The following is a 16503-nucleotide window of genomic DNA, read 5'->3' as shown; positions in this document are numbered from 1 at the left end:
TAATGCCTGTGCACTTGAGAGAATGAGCACAATTTGAAGCGCCTTCCCGAGCCAGTGTATTCGCCAAGGTTCCTTCGGCAGCACCTCCCAGACCTTTATCACCTAGAGGGACAAGGGCAGCTGGCGCATGGGAACACCACAACCTGCAAGTTACCTTCCAAGTTACACACCATCCTGACTTGGAATTATATCACCGTTTCTTCATCATCGCTGGGTCAAAATCCTGGAACTCCCTCCCTAACAGCACTGTGGGAGTACCTTCACCACAGTTCGAGGCGGCGGCTCACCACCACCTTTTCAAGGGCAATTAGGGATGGGCAATAAATGCTGGCCTAGCCAGCGCCGCCCACATCTCAGGAACGAATAAAAAAAACGGGAGAATCCGCGATATTGACCTGGGGGTGTGGCCAATTTTGTGGACGGGCCTGATCAGAGTGCATTGAATCTTGGACCAGCGTAAAATATTGCAGAAAACAAACATAATTATTATTAGGCATAACTTAGGTTTAAATTCCCAATATTTTGCGCTGGTTCAACCAATTGTGCCAATATAAATAGAGAAAACAAGCAGAAACCTGACCCCCATGTCTTTTGGACTGCACCAGCAAAAGATTGCTCAGAAGCAATTGTTTGTTGATCAGCTGCAGTGTAAATGGGGAGAGTTCTGCAAGCATGGGAGGCAAAAGGTATTACGGAACCACTTGTTCAGGGACGGATGTCTAGAGAACATGAACACATCACAATACATCTAAGAGACTCATTTTGTTTTCAAATAGGATTTGCCGTGAATCTGAAAGTTATTCTATCAAATCCCAAAGCTGTCTTCAAGCGGGGTGGATCGCAGCCGGGAATGCAGGAATCAGACTTTCTGAAACAAATTACAACCGTCCAAGAACTTGAGCCAAAAGCTGCTAACTGCACCAAGGTATGACTCTACTCATATCAGCTCGACACAATCAACTCCCACTCGTAGCCCTTTGCCGACTCCAATAGCAAGATCGCCATGGAAGTAGCAGTATAAAGGGCCCTTGCTGTTGGGGGTGGGGGAAGACACTAACCAAGTGCCCCCAATAAGAAATGCTGTTTGCGGCATGGCTAGACATTTTCCACCAGTAATATTTGTCATTGGGCCCACCTTCTCAGATAAAGCTGCAACCAGTCCATCAGCCCATCCATAGTGTTTTTGTCATTGTTGACCCGTACGGATATTCTCCTGATAGAGGATGGACCCACCCAGCCGAATTGTTTAAAAGTCCCAAACCTGAATCTTTGAACTAACTGCACACATGCAATACTGTTGGGCAAGTGTAGTTGCTCTTAAGTTGTGCTGATGACTTGTGAGTAACTTGCATGAATCTGTGGTGATAAAGGGGGCAGATTCCACAGCTGGGGAATCAATTCGAGCACAGACCAATTTCTTCAGGACACAGGCACATGCGAAGAATGGGGGAAGTCCAGGAGGTACAAGTACTAACCCATGCGAACAAGGGGTGCGGTTTGGGCGTGGTTCCATAATCAAAAGGTATCTGTAAGCACGGAGTAGAGTGAAATGGGGGTTTTGTAGATATATAGATGAAAAATTGTGTTGGATGATGGTACAGGATCTGGATGGGCTGAACCCCAAGGCATTTCCCAAAACATGTCAGAATTGGCCTTTCCATCATCTCTAATTGATCGCAAAATGAAAGGATCATCATGAATTAAGTTGAGTAATACTATGATTAAATTATCACTGAACTTGACGGATTCCTCTCTAGACAATCCTAGGGGTGGCGACTTGCTTCATTGAGCAACTGTATCATCTTCCAACCTTTCAAAACCAGATTGTGAATATTTGTCTCATTAATGATGCAGGACTCCAAAGTAAAAGGATCTAGGTCACCCAAAATTACACCTAAGTAATGATGGGGGTGGAGGGGTGTGGTGCTAGTTAGTGCTAAAGAAATTTAAATCCTCATAGATTTATAAATGAACTAGACTCTTTACAACAAAGATTGGTAGGTCAACATCAGTTGCATTCATTGGGATTGTTCTCCTTAGAACAGAGAAGGTTAAGGGGAGATTTGATAACTTGCATTTATAGTGCGCCTTTCACGGCCATCGGCCGTATCAGAGATTTAATAAGACATTCAAAATTATGAGGGCTTTTGATAAGAGTAGGTAGGGAGAGACTGTTCCCACTGGCAGCGAGTTCGGTAAGCGGAGGAAAGAGATTTACGTTAATTGGCATAAAAGCCGTGTTGGGGGGGGGGGGGGGGGGGGGGGAGGGATGAGAATTAAAAAATATATATTTTGACACAGCAAATTATGATCTGGAATTCACCACCTGAAAGCAGATTCAATAATAACTTTCAAAAAAGAATTGGATACGTACTTGGAAAGGAGAAATTGGCAGGGCTATGGGGAAAGAGCAGGGGAATGGGATTAATTGGACAGCTCTACCAAATGGCCCCCTTCTGTGCTGACTATTTATTCAAAAACTAATTCTTTCCTTTTTTATATTTTAGGTGCTTGTTTGGCACACACGGACCGAGAAGGCAAACCTCGTATTTGAGCCTAAACACAACCAGGACGTAATTCACATTGAAGTTTAGAAATCACGGTTCTGAGAATACTGAGGGGTATCTGGAGTACAGGAAGCTCTGGAAAAACTGCGCCTGAACTGTTTACAAAACGGATCTGTGATAGCAGCAGGAAGAGGAAGCTATTCACCTGGCTCATTTTTCAACGCAAAACAGTTCACAGCAGCATCAATCTCAAAAAAAGTTTACAAAAGTTCCATACGTCTCCATCTGCATGTTTCTTATTACGACATTCATTTCAATAAAAGGTGTGCCATAACCAAATGAAAGTTCTTTTGCTTGTGTAGTTGAATCATTTTTATATCTGCACACTTCAAATTATACACTTTAAAAAATGCCTCTTCCACGTGGTGTTATACCTTTAACACTACAAGCACATTGCTTAACACAAATTGAATGCAGCACAGTGCTGTTGAGCAGTAATACACCAATTGGTGCATACATACTACACAAGTTTAGCGCAAAGTTTCTATCAAGGGGTATGGAGAGAAAGCAGGAAAGGGGTACTGAGGTGAATGATCAGCCATGATCTTACTGAATGGTGATGCAGACTCGAAGGGCCGAATGGACTACTCCTGCACCTATTTTCTATGTTTCTATGTTTATAAAACCACTCACACCAACACTGAATGTGCGTAGTGTAAATCCGTTGTTAAGGCTTGAGCTGATTCTGAAGTGAAACGGAGTGAGACTACCTGCTTCGGTAAGTCTCAACATGCAGTGGTATTAGTTTGGGCCCTGATTCAGATTGCATCTATACTATAACTGTGGCATTAGTGCGATACAAAACCTGCCAGCACTGACACTGCAGATTATAGTGTGAGTGCACCCAACAGTGTTTCCCAGCCCATGACACCAAACAACAAATGAAATAATTCAGAGACAACACGCACAATAGATAGTGGTTTAATTGGTTTAATACAGGGAAATAACATACTTGCTATACTAGGCACCATAAAATGTAAACACAACCGCAGTAATAAACCTGGATGTAGCTCGGGGGAAATTCAAAGTTTTGAGAAGTTACCCCATTCATGTTTGGTGCATTTAGTTGGTATCCCTTCATTTTAAGTATCTGTTACTAAGTAGCAGTTAAGGTTTAACAAAGCTATAATACGCAACAGCTTTTAAAAAGCTAGTTATCATTTATATTACAATAGCATGTTTAAACACTCTTATACCTGTACCACTATTAATACTATTTTAAAACCTGTGAATACAGAACTATAAACTGTTTAAGGTGTGACAAACATTGCGTGATGTGCATCAATAATTTGTAATTGGTACTATCATTTTTTTTTAAATATTAAGGGGTAGAAATTCAAATTCTGCGCATGTCAGCCTTGGATTTTCTACCTTTCAAAGGAAATGGGCTGGTGAGCACAGCATTGGAGTTTCTGCCCCCAAGTGCTTTGCTACTGCAACTCCATCTATTAACTAAAGCTCAAGCCCTCAGAGAGGATTTTCAGTTCGCTTACTGTGATGAAAAATGCCATCTTAAAATAAGGAGTAAAAACACTTCGTAAACATATTTCTTTTCGATTGTCTTTTCAAAGACCCACAGACATTCAATCACAATTGGCTCAAATAGTTGAAAACAAACTTAGAATATTTGTCAGACACTTGATATTAATTGTGCTAATGCTGTAATATTTAGTGGAATTGTGCATGAAGTGAATCGTTCATGAATGAGAGCCAAAATAAATTAATGTTAGCCACAACACTGAAAACATGTATAGGCTGTTTACAGTTCTATATTTACAGTCAGCAATTGCAAGTATCAAGTATTGGAACCTCCTAAACATGTTAATTATTTCTAGCAGTATTAATAAACTTTAAATAGATAAAGATAATTTCAGCTTTGTTAAACACTGATTTATAGCAGACACTTAAGGGTATGCGTTACCTATTTATCTGTGTACCTTGCAACCGGTTAACATATCAGATCAGATTTGACAGCTTAAGTTTGCATTACATAGTCAATATTAGCACTGCTTTGTCCTTTAACATTTAAGCCAATCTACTGATAACTTTTTGCGACGAGGTGGGGGTGCAGATCACCCAGCTGTGGGAGGGCTTTAAGCAGAGAAAGTTTACTGACAGGTTAACTTGCGACAAGGTACAGGGACCTCTGGAATAGCCAGCTAAGAATGATTAATTTGCCAATTGCATTAAAAGTTTCAAACCTGAGTTGCAATATATGTATTTTGTTTTCAATTCCTGGGATCTAAACCCAACTGAAAGTTCAAATCATTAACTCTACCATCCAGATTTATTTTTCTTCTAACTTTTGCTTTCTTTTATTTGCTTCACCATCATAATATCACCACAACAAAAGAAATGGTTGGAACAAAAATAAAAAGATGGTTGGTATTCCAGGAACAGCTTTTTAAACACACTTACACTTAGTTATTTAACACACATCGGCTCAGACAATTTTTTCTACAGGGTCTTTAGGTAATTATCATTACAAGAGTATGGGGTTTTTGAAGGCAGAAAGCTAAAATGACAATTCACTTCCCTTTTCCCTAGCAGTTCAAGTACTAGCTACAAGTCACGCAACAATATCATCACAATTTATTGTAAACTGCTCAGACAGCCAGTGACGGATACATTTTAGAAAAAGACATGTGGGGGGGGGGGGGGGGGGGGAAGGAAAACTGCTATTCCATAGTTTAACCAGGGAATGACTTAATTAGACTGAATCAACAAAAGACTGCCAGGAATGGTCTAGATCAACTAGGTAATATTAGCAGTCAAACCAGAGCATTTTATTTTTTTTACATAGGTAAAATAACAAATCTGTAATGCAATCAAGAGATGATGGATAATTCTGGGATGGGGGCCACAGCTCTTAATTCCCGTCATTTCCACAGCTGAGTGCTAAGAGTTTGGCCTGCAGGACTGCCCATCCATCCTCCCATTGTGCCTGCAGGCTGGCTGAAGCCCATTACGCCACCGGGGCAACTTAGATTCATTCCCGCCATTTGCTGATTCATCTGTGAATGCAATGAGACAAAAAAAAAAGTCACCAGATGCCCAACTAGTGAGATCCCACACAGGTGCTGAGTAGACAACCTCCTTGCTAATTTTTTTTAATCGTCTTTGAGAAAGGAGAGAAAAAAAAAGAGACACAGTGGAGAGAAAAAGGAGAGCATGAGAGAGAGAATGAGTGCGCGCGCACCTGCGAAAAGAAAAAAAAAAGTAAAAGAAAAAGAAGAAAAAGAAAGAGAAGAAAGAAAGAAGGAAAGGAGACCAATAGCCGAGGAGAGTAGAAGAAAGAGTATTTAAGTGTCAGTATTAATAAGTAATGACTGGTTTCCAACAAGAGGAGAGCCAACACAATTTTAAACAAAATCCGCATGGTTAGATTTAATTCATTTGGAAAGCCTTTTGTTATCTAGTAGTGTTGTAGAATTTTGCTTGGTGAAACATTTTATAATTGTGGAACGAAGGACATCAAAAAATATAACCCCAGCCTAACTCCTCTTCTAAGCATGAAATAAATTCTGTACATCAAACTGTTCTCCAACCATTAGGATAGCAACACCATAGATTTAGACTGCACACATTACTGTCATTTAGACTACTCTTGAAAAGCAAGCTATCAACTGAAATGCATTTGGGAGACCGTTGGTATATTTTAGCCCAATTAAGAATGTACAAAAAATCCTGATTGCCATCTGAAAGTACTCGTTATACACAAGAGAAAAACTCCGATTGCTTTACCACGCATCCTTAATTTATATCAAATAAAAATCCATTTTATACTGATACCTAGAAAGCTATTACTAGGATTGCTCCCAGCAGTCAATAGGAAGGCAATTCACTGCTTATCATGAATTTGGCAGAGAAAGCAATGTTCATTTTCACAGGCACGACATATCTATGATTCACTGCTTTATATAGAAGTAATAGCAAAGCCCCAAGCTTTCCATATGTGGGTTAATAGGTTAGGAACAGAAAAAGAGCAGAGATAAAATTATTTAATTTAAAAGCCAGGTCCAAACGTAAAAAGCAACTTACCACAACATTTCTCTTCAAAGAAATTAGGGCAATTTATACTGATAACTAAAGTAAGCATTCTTTTAACTTGCTGCGATTGGTGTCAGCACTCCTAGTCAGTGCTAGCTCAGTGGGGGGGGTGAGGGGGCGGCTACGATTGGGGTCAGGGTCTGGGGCCGGAGGGAGGGAGGGAGGGTCAGGGTCTGGGGCCGGAGGGAGGGAGAGAGGGTCAGGGTCTGGGGAGGGAGGGAGGGTCAGACACTGGGGCCGGAGGGAGGGAGGGTCGGTCAGACACTGGGGCCGGAGGGAGGGAGGGTCGGTCAGACACTGGGGCCGGAGGGAGGGAGGGTCAGACACTGGGGCCGGAGGGAGGGAGGGTCAGACACTGGGGCCGGAGGGAGGGAGGGTCAGACACTGGGGCCGGAGGGAGGGAGGGTCAGACACTGGGGCCGGAGGGAGGGAGGGTCAGACACTGGGGCCGGAAAGAGGGAGGGTCAGACACTGGGGCCGGAGGGAGGGAGGGTCAGACACTGGGGCCGGAGGGAGGGAGGGTCAGACACTGGGGCCGGAGGGAGGGTCGGTCAGACACTGGGGCCGGAGGGAGGGAGGGTCAGACACTGGGGCCGGAGGGAGGGAGGGTCAGACACTGGGGCCGGAGGGAGGGAGGGTCAGACACTGGGGCCGGAGGGAGGGAGGGTCAGACACCGGGGCCGGAGGGAGGGAGGGTCAGACACCGGGGCCGGAGGGAGGGAGGGTCAGATACTGGGGCCGGAGGGAGGGAGGGTCAGACACCGGGGCCGGAGGGAGGGTCAGAGGGAAGGACAGACGCTGGGGCCGGAGGAGCGTTCTGCAAGGATTAATTGGCAATCTTGCTGGACTATTGTTGCTCTGGGCTGGGTTTTAAGTTGGGCAAGTAAGCAGGCTTTTTATACAAGAAAATATACACTGCCTGTTGATACCACCCTGTACTCTAAACGCTGTATTAATTGCTCTACTCGTCATTCATGCATTCTCCAGTTATTTTCACTTGTGGCAATGTCCGTGACATAAACAGTACGTACAGATTAATGTTATACAGATAAATTCAAAAGGTTGATGGCTTATGGATGGCTAAAATGCTGGGCCCACAATTTGCATCAAATAGGCTTTTGCAATAAGTGACTAAACATTTTAAATATTAAGACAGCAGAACCAAATTTCTTATCTAACGTGAAAACCTCCTTCGGACTGGTCTCCCACCAATTCCAGATGTGCTTTCAATTGCCACAATTTCTTCCCTTATGGAAGACGCGGGGAAGGAATAATTTCTCTTGGTTAATCTCTGAAGATTGAGCACTCAGTTTTCACTTTAATATCCCTTTGAGCAGTTCAAAACCCAGCCAGAACCAGGTACATTGTATCCAACAAGGGAGACAAATTTTAAATCAATTATCAAAAATTGAGATCTGAAATCCCAACATCTGTTTTTTTTCTCTTTATGTTGGACTGCAGTTAACATATTATTCATTGAGATAGTCAGTAACATTATTAAAAAAAACTACCATGGCAGAGCACAGTATGAGCTTTCGACAATCAAAATTCTGCAGCATCAATGGATTACTAACAAAAAAAAACGCATTTTTTTTTTAAAAAAGTTATATCGTTTCTGACAATGATTAATGTCACACCCCAGGCAGCTATCTTCACAGCACCCACTAGTGTAATACTGGTACATTTTAATTAATACAGAAACATGGGAAGTACACAACGATCATCCACTTGATTTATTGCAGCGAAGAAACAACACAGCAGACTTCCTGCGACAAGTCCAAATGGTAATTTTTAGTCCACAAAGCAACAATTCGGATTGCATATTATTGATAATCAATAATCCTTCCGTAAAGGCTTTCCCGCTTTACTCAATCAATATTTGGCTTTACTGACCTGACTGAGGTTCCACTGTGGTTGCTGGCTTTGTTGCACATTGTATGAATTTCCCACCATTCCTCCTTGGGAACCCATCATGTTCTCCGGAACTCTGATGACACCAGTTTGTGCACTGCTCAGAAATCCATTTGGCATTCCAATGCCAACCACCATCCCTGCTGGATGGCCCATCATACCCACCGACTGTCCCATCATATTCCCCATCATGCCAGCGGGCGCAGGCATAGGTGCTCCGAGACTAGGGAAATTAGGATAGTTGGCCGCAGGGTGCGAGGCATACGGCATTGGAGGAGGTGCCATGAACACAGCAGCTGTAAAGAATAAAACAGTGCAGTGAAGATACAAAGTCACACACTGATACACGACAAAACAGACTACAAAAAAAAAAATCAGAAACCAATTAAAGTAGGCTACAAAAACATAAGAAATAAATTGCATGATTTGAGAGACTGGGCAAGCTTGATTTACAAGCCCTCCAATTCCAGTGCATCGTGGCTGCAGTTTGCACTGCAACTAACAAATGTTGCTTTGACAGTGCCTACCTCCCTTGTGACCTCTATCACCCAGGAGGACAAGAGCAGCAATATTCTGGGAAGATCACCAGCTTGAAGTTCCCCTGCAAGTCACATACTATTCTGACTTGGACATACATCACTGTTCTTTCAGTGGGTCAGAATCCTGGAAATCCCATTTAATGTAATTGTGGGATCACCATCGGCGCAAGAACTGCAGTGGGACAAGGAGAAGCCCCATCATCTTCACAGGGCAATTAGGGATGGGCAATAAATGCGGCCATTCCAGTACTGGCCACATCCAGAAAACGTAGCTTGAACTGCATAAAACACTAGTTAGGCCACAGCTAGAGTACTGTGTCCCATTCTGATTACCACATTACAGGAAAGATGTGACTGCACTAGAGAGGGTACAGAAGAGATTTAGATGTTGCCAGGACTGGGAAATTTTAGCGATGAGGAAAGATTCATTATGCTGGTGTTTTCTTTGGAACAGAGGAGGCTGAAGGGAGACGTGATTGAGATGTATAAAGTTATGCGGGCCCAAATAGAATGGATAGGGAAGACCTATTTCCCTTGGAGAGGTCAATAACCAGGAGACATAGATTTAAAGCAATTGGTAGAAGGATTAGAGGGGAGTTGAGGAGAACTTTTCTCACCCAGAGGGTGGTGGGGGTCTGGAACTCACTGCCTGAAAGGGTTGTAGAGGCAGAACCACTCATTACATTTAAAAAGTACTTGGATATGCAATTGAGGTGCCGCGTTGTGGAATTGGAGCTGAAGGTGGATTCACTCTGGAGCATCCACGATGCTGAGAATGACGTGGATAACACGTGTAGCGAGTTGGTCTTATCACAGGTAAAGGGTCCACAGCCAGATAGGGAATGGAAGACCAGCAGGAAGAGAAGTGCATGGCTCTCCTGCAGTCATCCCCCTGCAAAACAGATACACCGTTTTGAGTACTGTTGAGGGGGATGACTCATCAGGGGAGGGCAGCAGCAGCCAAGTTCATGGCACCTTGGCTGGCTCTGCTGCACAGGAGGGCAGGAAAAAGAGTGGGAGAGCGATAGTGATAGGGGATACAATTGTAAGGGGAATAGATAGGCGTTTCTGCAGCCGCAACCGAGACTCCAGGATGGTATATTGCTTCCCTGGTGCAAGGGTCAAGGATGTCTCGGAGCGGGTGCAGGACATTCTGAAAAGGTAGGGTGAACAGCCAGTTGTCGTGGTGCACATTGGTACCAACGACATAGGTAAAAAACGGGATGAGGTCCTACGAGACGAATTTAGGGAGCTAGGAGTTAAATTAAAAAGTAGGACCTCAAAAGTAGTAATCTCGGGATTGCTATCAGTGCCACATGCTAGTCAGAGTAGGTATCGCAGGATAGCTCAGATGAATACGTGGCTTGAGAAGTGTTGCACAAGGCGGGGGGGAATTCAAATTCCTGGGACATTGGAACTGGTTCTGGGGGAGGTGGGACCAGTACAAACCGGACGGTCTGCACCTGGGCATGACCTAAACTAATATGGCAGGGGGATGGGAACCTATGCAGGGAGACAGAGGGAAATAAAATGGAGTCAGAAGCAAAATATAGAAAGGATAATAGTAAAAGTGGAGGGCAGAGAATCCCAAGGCAAAAAACAAAAAGGGTTACATTACAGCAAAATTCTAAAGGGGCAAAGTGTGTTAAAAAGACAAGCCTGAAGGCTCTGTGCCTCAATGCAAGGAGTATTCGGAATAAGGTGGATAGCAGTTAACGGATATGATGTGATTGGCATCACGGAGACATGGCTCCAGGGTGGCCAAGGCTGGGAACTCAACATCCAGGGGTATTCAGCATTTAGGAAGGATAGACAGAAAGGAAAAGGAGGCAGGGTGGCGTTGCTGGTTAAAGAAGAAATCAATGCAATTGTAAGGAAGGACATTAGCTGGGATGATGTGGAATTGGTATGGGTGGAGCTGCGGAATTCCAAAGGGCAGAAAACGCTAGTGGGAGTTGTGTATAGACCACCAAATAGTAGTAGCGAGGTTGGGGACAGCATCAAACAAGAAATAAGAGAAGTGTGCAATAAAGGTACAGCAGTAATCATGGGTGACTTTAATCTGCACACTGATTGCTACCAGTTAGGTTAGCCCAATGCGGTGGAGGAGGATTTCCTGGAGTGTATTAGGGATGGTTTTCTAGATCAATATGTCGAGGAACCAACCAGGGAGCTGGCCATCCGAGACTGGGTGATGTGTAATGAGAAGGGACTAATTAGCAATCTTGTTGTGCGAGGCCTCTTGGGGAAAAGTGACCTTAATATGGTAGAATTCCTTATTAAGATGGAGAGTGACAAAGTTAATTCGGAAACTAGAGTCCTGAACTTAAGAAAAGGTAACTTCGATAGTTTGAGGCATGAACTGGCTAGAATAGACTGGCAAAGAATACTCAAAGGGTTGGCGGTGGATAAGCAATGGCAAACATTTAAAGATCACATGGATGAACTTCAGCAAATGTACATCCCTGTCTGGAGTAAAAATAAAACTGGGAAGGTGGCTCAACCATGGCTAACAAAGGAAATTAAGGATAGTGTTAAAGCCAAGGAAAAGGCATATAAATTGGCTAGAAAAAGCAACAAACCGGAGGACTGGGAGAAATTTAGAATTCAAGAGAGGAGGACGAAGGGTTTAATTAGGAGGGGAAAATAGAATACGAGAGGAAGCTTGCAGGGAACATAAAAACTGACTGCAAAAGCTTCTATAAATATGTGAAGAGAAAAAGATTCGTGAAGACAAACGTAGGTCCCTTGCAGTTGGATTTAGGTGAATTTATAATGGGGAACAAAGAGATGGCAGACCAACTGAGCCAATATTTCGGTTCTGTCTTCACGAAGGAAGATACAAATAACCTTCCGAATGTACGAGGGGACAGTGGGTCAAGTCAGGAGGAGGAACTGAAAGATATCCTTATTAGGCGGGAAACTGTGTTAGGGAAATTGATGGGATTGAAGGCCAATGAATCCCCGGGGCCTGATAGTCTACATCCCAAAGTACTCAAGGAAGTGGCCCTAGAAATAGTGGATGCATTGTGATCATTTTCCAACAGTCTATCGACTCTGGATCGGTTCCCATGGACTGGAGGGTAGCTAATGTAACACCACTTTTCAAAAAAGGAAGGAGAGAGAAAATGGGTAATTATAGGCCGGTTTGCCTGACTTCAGTAGTGGGGAAAATGTTGGAATCAATCATTAAGATGAAATAGCAGTGCATTTGGAAAGCAGTGACGGGATCGGACCAAGTCAGCATGGATTTATGAAAGTCAGCATGGATTGACGAATCTTCTGGAATTTTGTGAGGATGTAACTGGTAGAGTGGACAAGGGAGAACCAGTGGATGTGGTGTATTTGGACTTTCAAAAGGCTTCTGACAAGGTCCCACACAAGAGATTGGTGTGCAAAATCAAAGCGCATGGTATCGGGGGTAATATACTGGCGTGGATAGAGAACTAGTAGGAAGCAGAGAGTCGGCATAAACGGATCCTTTTCACAATGACTGGCAGTGACTAGTGGAGTGCTGCAGGGCTCAATCCTGGGACCCCAGCTCTTTACAATATACATTAACGATTTAGATGAAGGAATAGAGTGTAATATCTCCAAGGTTGCGGATGACACTAAGCTGGGTGGTGGTGTGAGGCTGCAGGGTGATTTGGACAGGTTAGGTGAGTGGGCAAATGCATGGCAGTTGCAGCATAATGTGGATAAATGTGAGGTTATCCATTATGGGGACAAAAACACAAAGACAGATTATCTGAATGGCGGCAGATTAGGAAAAGGGGAAGTGCAATAAGACTTGGGTGTCATGGTTCATCAGTCACTGAAAGTGGGCACGCAGGTACAGCAGGTGGTAAAGAAGGCAAATGGTATGTTGGCCTTCATAGCTAGGGGATTTGAAGATAGGAACAGGGAGGTCTTAATGCAGTTGTACAGGGCCTTAGTGAGGCCTCACCTGGAATATTGTGTTCAGTTTTGGTCTCCTAGTCTGAGGAAGGACGTTCTTGCTATTGAGGGAGTGCAGCAAAGGTTCAACAGACTGATTCCAGGGATGGCTGGGCTGTCATATGAGGAGAGACTGGATCAATTGGGCCTTTATTCACTGGAGTTTAGAAGGATGAGAGGGGATCTCATAGAAACGTATAAGATTCTGATGGGACTGGACAGGTTAGATGCGGGAAGAATGTTCCCGATGTTGGGGAAGTCCAGAACCAGGGGACATAGTCTTAGGATAAGGGGAAGGCCATTTAGGACTGAGATGAGGAGAAACTTCTTCACTCAGAGAGTTGTTAACCTGTGGAATTCCCTCCTGCAGAGTTGTTGAGGCCAGTTCATTGGATATATTCAAGAGGGAGTTAGATATGGCCCTTACAGCTAAAGGGATCAAGGGGTATGGAGAGAAAGCAGGAAAGGGGTACTGAAGGAATGATCAGCCATGATCTTATTGAATGGCGGTGCAGACTCGAATGGCCTACTCGTGCACCTATTTTCTATGTTTCTAAATCTTCTACTTTAGGCAGTCCCTCGGAGTCGAGGATGACATGCTTCCGTACTATGAGTTCTCAGGTGACTGATGAGTTCAATGCGGGACCTACAATCTCTGTCACAGGTGGGGCAGATGATGGTTGGAGGGACGGGTGGGTGGGGTGGGGTGCTTGGATTGTCGTGCGCGCCTTCCGCTGGGCTTCCGTGTGCTCCCGGCGAAGAGACTCGAGATGTTCGGCATCTCCCCAGATGCTTCTCCTCCACTTTGAGCGGTCTTGGGCCAGGGATTCACAGGTGTCGGCAGGGATGTTGCACTTTTTCAAGGAGACTTTGAGGGAGTCCGCGAGGCATTTCCTCTGCCTACCTGGGACTCGCTTGCCGTGTCGGAGCTCTGAGTAGAGCGCTTGTTTTAGGAGTCGCGTGTCGGGCATGCGGACAATGTTGCTCCGTCCATCAGAGCTGATAGTGAGTGCTGTACTGTCAGAGGTGCCGTCTTTCGGATGAGACGTTAAACTAAGTACTGTCTACCCACTCAGGCAGATGTGAAAGATCCCATGCCACTATTGTGAAGAGCAGGGGAGTTTCTCTTCGGTGGCTTGGACCAATATGTATCCCTCAACCACCATCACTAAAAAACATGATCTGGTCATTATCACATTGTTTAGTTATTTGTGGGACATTGCTGTGTGAAAATTGTCTGTCGCATTCCCTACATTACAACAGTAACGACACTTCAAAAATAAGTACTTTATTGACCAAGAAGTGACTTAGGATGCCGTGAGTCGGCGAAAGGTGCTATATAAATGCAAGTTCTTTTTTTCTGTTCTTCCAGGTGTTTGAGGACTGGAAATGTGTTGCCAAAGTAATTGACAGCCTCTTCCTGTGGATTTTCGTGGTCGTGTGTGCGTAATTTTAGACCTCAGATGTTTCTGCAAAAAGAAATGAATCCCACCCGTCACTCCAGAAGAGGACCGAAAGTAGGATCCTCCAATTCCTCCTCATCTCAAAAAATATACACAGGCTCTTGCTCTTTTCCCCCCCGCTCCACCCCCAACTACCCCTCCCCAATGAACAGGACAAATGCACTGCCGTACAGATTAGGAAGTCCAGGCTTTCGTCCCTGGTTTGTTACTGTGAGATGATCTGAGCCAGGGCGGCAGGTATGGGTGCTACCATTGGTCTCATTGCTTCTGAATTGGGGTGGGGTGGGGTGGGGGGTGGGTCGAAATCAGCCAGGGCTCCTGCTCGCTATCTTAAAATGTGCACATCAGCAAGATAGAATCAGGACTGGCTGGGGTGCCACCCACAGATGAATACCCGCCAGCACTGGGCTCACTTGAAAAATGGACATGTGGGAGAGGTGTCAGAGGCCAGAGAGAACGTTGACATGTAAGGAAGATAGGAAAAACACATCAACGTCACCCAGTTGAGAGTAATGTGATCTTGCATGGGGTCTTCAAAGGAGACTTTAGTAAAGTTTTCTACTGCAAGACATCAGTTTCCCACGAATGGCAGATCTCACTCAGGGAGGCCACATCTGTTGGAAATGGGAAATTGTTGCACTGGTGCAGTAAGAGGGCCTGGGGGGGGTTGGAAGAGAGTATTCCAGATTTCCACTACCCTCTGTAATGAAAAAGTGCTTCCTGATTTCACCCCTGAACAGCCTAGCTCTAATTTTAAGATTGTGCCCACTTATTCTGGATTCCCCTCACCAGAGGAAATAGTTTCTTTCTCTCTACCATATCAAAGCAAAATACAATTCCTCATTTTAACCACCTCAATGGGCCGAATGGCCTCCTCTGTGCTGTATCATTCCATGATCTCTCAACATCCTAAACTCAAGGGAATACAACCTAAGTGTAAGCAACTGGTCTTCATAATTTAATCCTCGTATCACCCTGGGAGGGCTGCACCCTCTCCCAGGACAATATATCCTTCCTTTGGTGTGGTGCCCAGAACTGAATGTAGTACAATAGATCGGGTCTGACCAGAGCTTTATATAACTAGAACATAACTTGCACCCCTTTGTACTCCAGGGCTAAATTTCATTAGCTTTTTGTCCACTAACATTTAGTGATTTGCGTAAATGAATACCTAAATCCCTTTGCTCCTCTACAGCTCATAGTCTTTACTCATTAAAAAAATATTCCAATTTGTCTTTCTTGGATCCAATCTGCCAGTTTTACCTACTCATTTAATCAGTCTGTATCCCTTTATAACGTCCTGCTCCCATCAGTACAACTTACTGTGCCTCCTAACTTAGTATCATCTGCAAACCTCGAAAGACAACTCGATTCCTTCATCCCAGTCATTGATAAATATAACAAAAACCTGAGACTCCAAAATGGGTCCCTGGGGAACACCACTCTTCACATCCTGCTAAAATTATTTTTGGTAAATATCGCTACTTTCTCACAGCAGCATCTCAGTATAACTCTGGTCTCAACAGGTCTTTTGCAAAACTGTGAAGTCTGCATAGCTCTCGGCACACTGAACAGTTCTCACGCAACATCCCCACCAATCGACACACTGTGCCACTTCCCAATAACAATGTTCTTTAGTCCATAGAACGCACCCCCTCCCAAAAAATCTGACAGCTTCCCCATCTCCCTTGTTGATACAGCAGTCAGTGGGCACAGGCCCAACCCTTGCTTCCAGTGACAACAGCGTTCACCGTACAGAACCCGTTTACTTTCCCTCTCCATCTCGGATCAACCCACAGTCTATAGAGCTCCCATCATGAGGGTTCAAGATCACTAGTGCGGGGCTAATGTTCCAGCTGTCTGCTATATTTTAACCGCTATTTTGAGAGAGAGAGAGAGAGAGAGAGAGAGAGAGAGAGAGAGAGAAAAAAAGAGAGAGAGCAAGAAAGAGAGCTGGGGGAGGAAAGAAGAAGGGAGTATTTAGTCATGAAGCTCTGGCCATCAAGGAGATGACCAGGCTTGATGGACCAGTTGGTC

The 16503-nt window shown here is 44.3% G+C and overlaps 2 protein-coding genes across 5 annotated transcripts in view; one reads left to right on the top strand and one right to left on the bottom strand.

Moving 5' to 3' along the window:
* Window positions 1–2609, top strand: part of b3gat2 (beta-1,3-glucuronyltransferase 2 (glucuronosyltransferase S)) — a 161320-nt gene extending 158711 nt beyond the window's left edge. The window contains exons 3-4 of the mRNA XM_070884318.1: window positions 777–925; window positions 2508–2609. Coding sequence (XP_070740419.1) covers window positions 777–925; window positions 2508–2594 — 236 coding nt within the window. The 3' untranslated portion in view covers window positions 2595–2609. The remainder of the gene's footprint in view (window positions 1–776; window positions 926–2507) is intronic.
* Window positions 2610–3472: 863 nt separating this feature from the next.
* smap1 (small ArfGAP 1) overlaps window positions 3473–16503 on the bottom strand; it is a 351079-nt gene continuing 338048 nt past the window's right edge. For all 4 annotated transcript variants that reach the window (XM_070884738.1, XM_070884739.1, XM_070884740.1 and 1 more), the window contains 2 exons: window positions 8511–8824; window positions 3473–5581 (listed from right to left, as the gene is read on the bottom strand). In XM_070884738.1, coding sequence (XP_070740839.1) covers window positions 5447–5581; window positions 8511–8824 — 449 coding nt within the window. In that variant the 3' untranslated portion in view covers window positions 3473–5446. The remainder of the gene's footprint in view (window positions 5582–8510; window positions 8825–16503) is intronic.

Source organism: Pristiophorus japonicus, chromosome 7 (assembly GCF_044704955.1).
Source record: "Pristiophorus japonicus isolate sPriJap1 chromosome 7, sPriJap1.hap1, whole genome shotgun sequence".
Taxonomy (NCBI): domain Eukaryota; kingdom Metazoa; phylum Chordata; class Chondrichthyes; family Pristiophoridae; genus Pristiophorus; species Pristiophorus japonicus.
The sequence above is the reverse complement of the archived record's forward strand: the minus strand, read 5'-3'. Positions and strand labels throughout refer to the sequence as shown.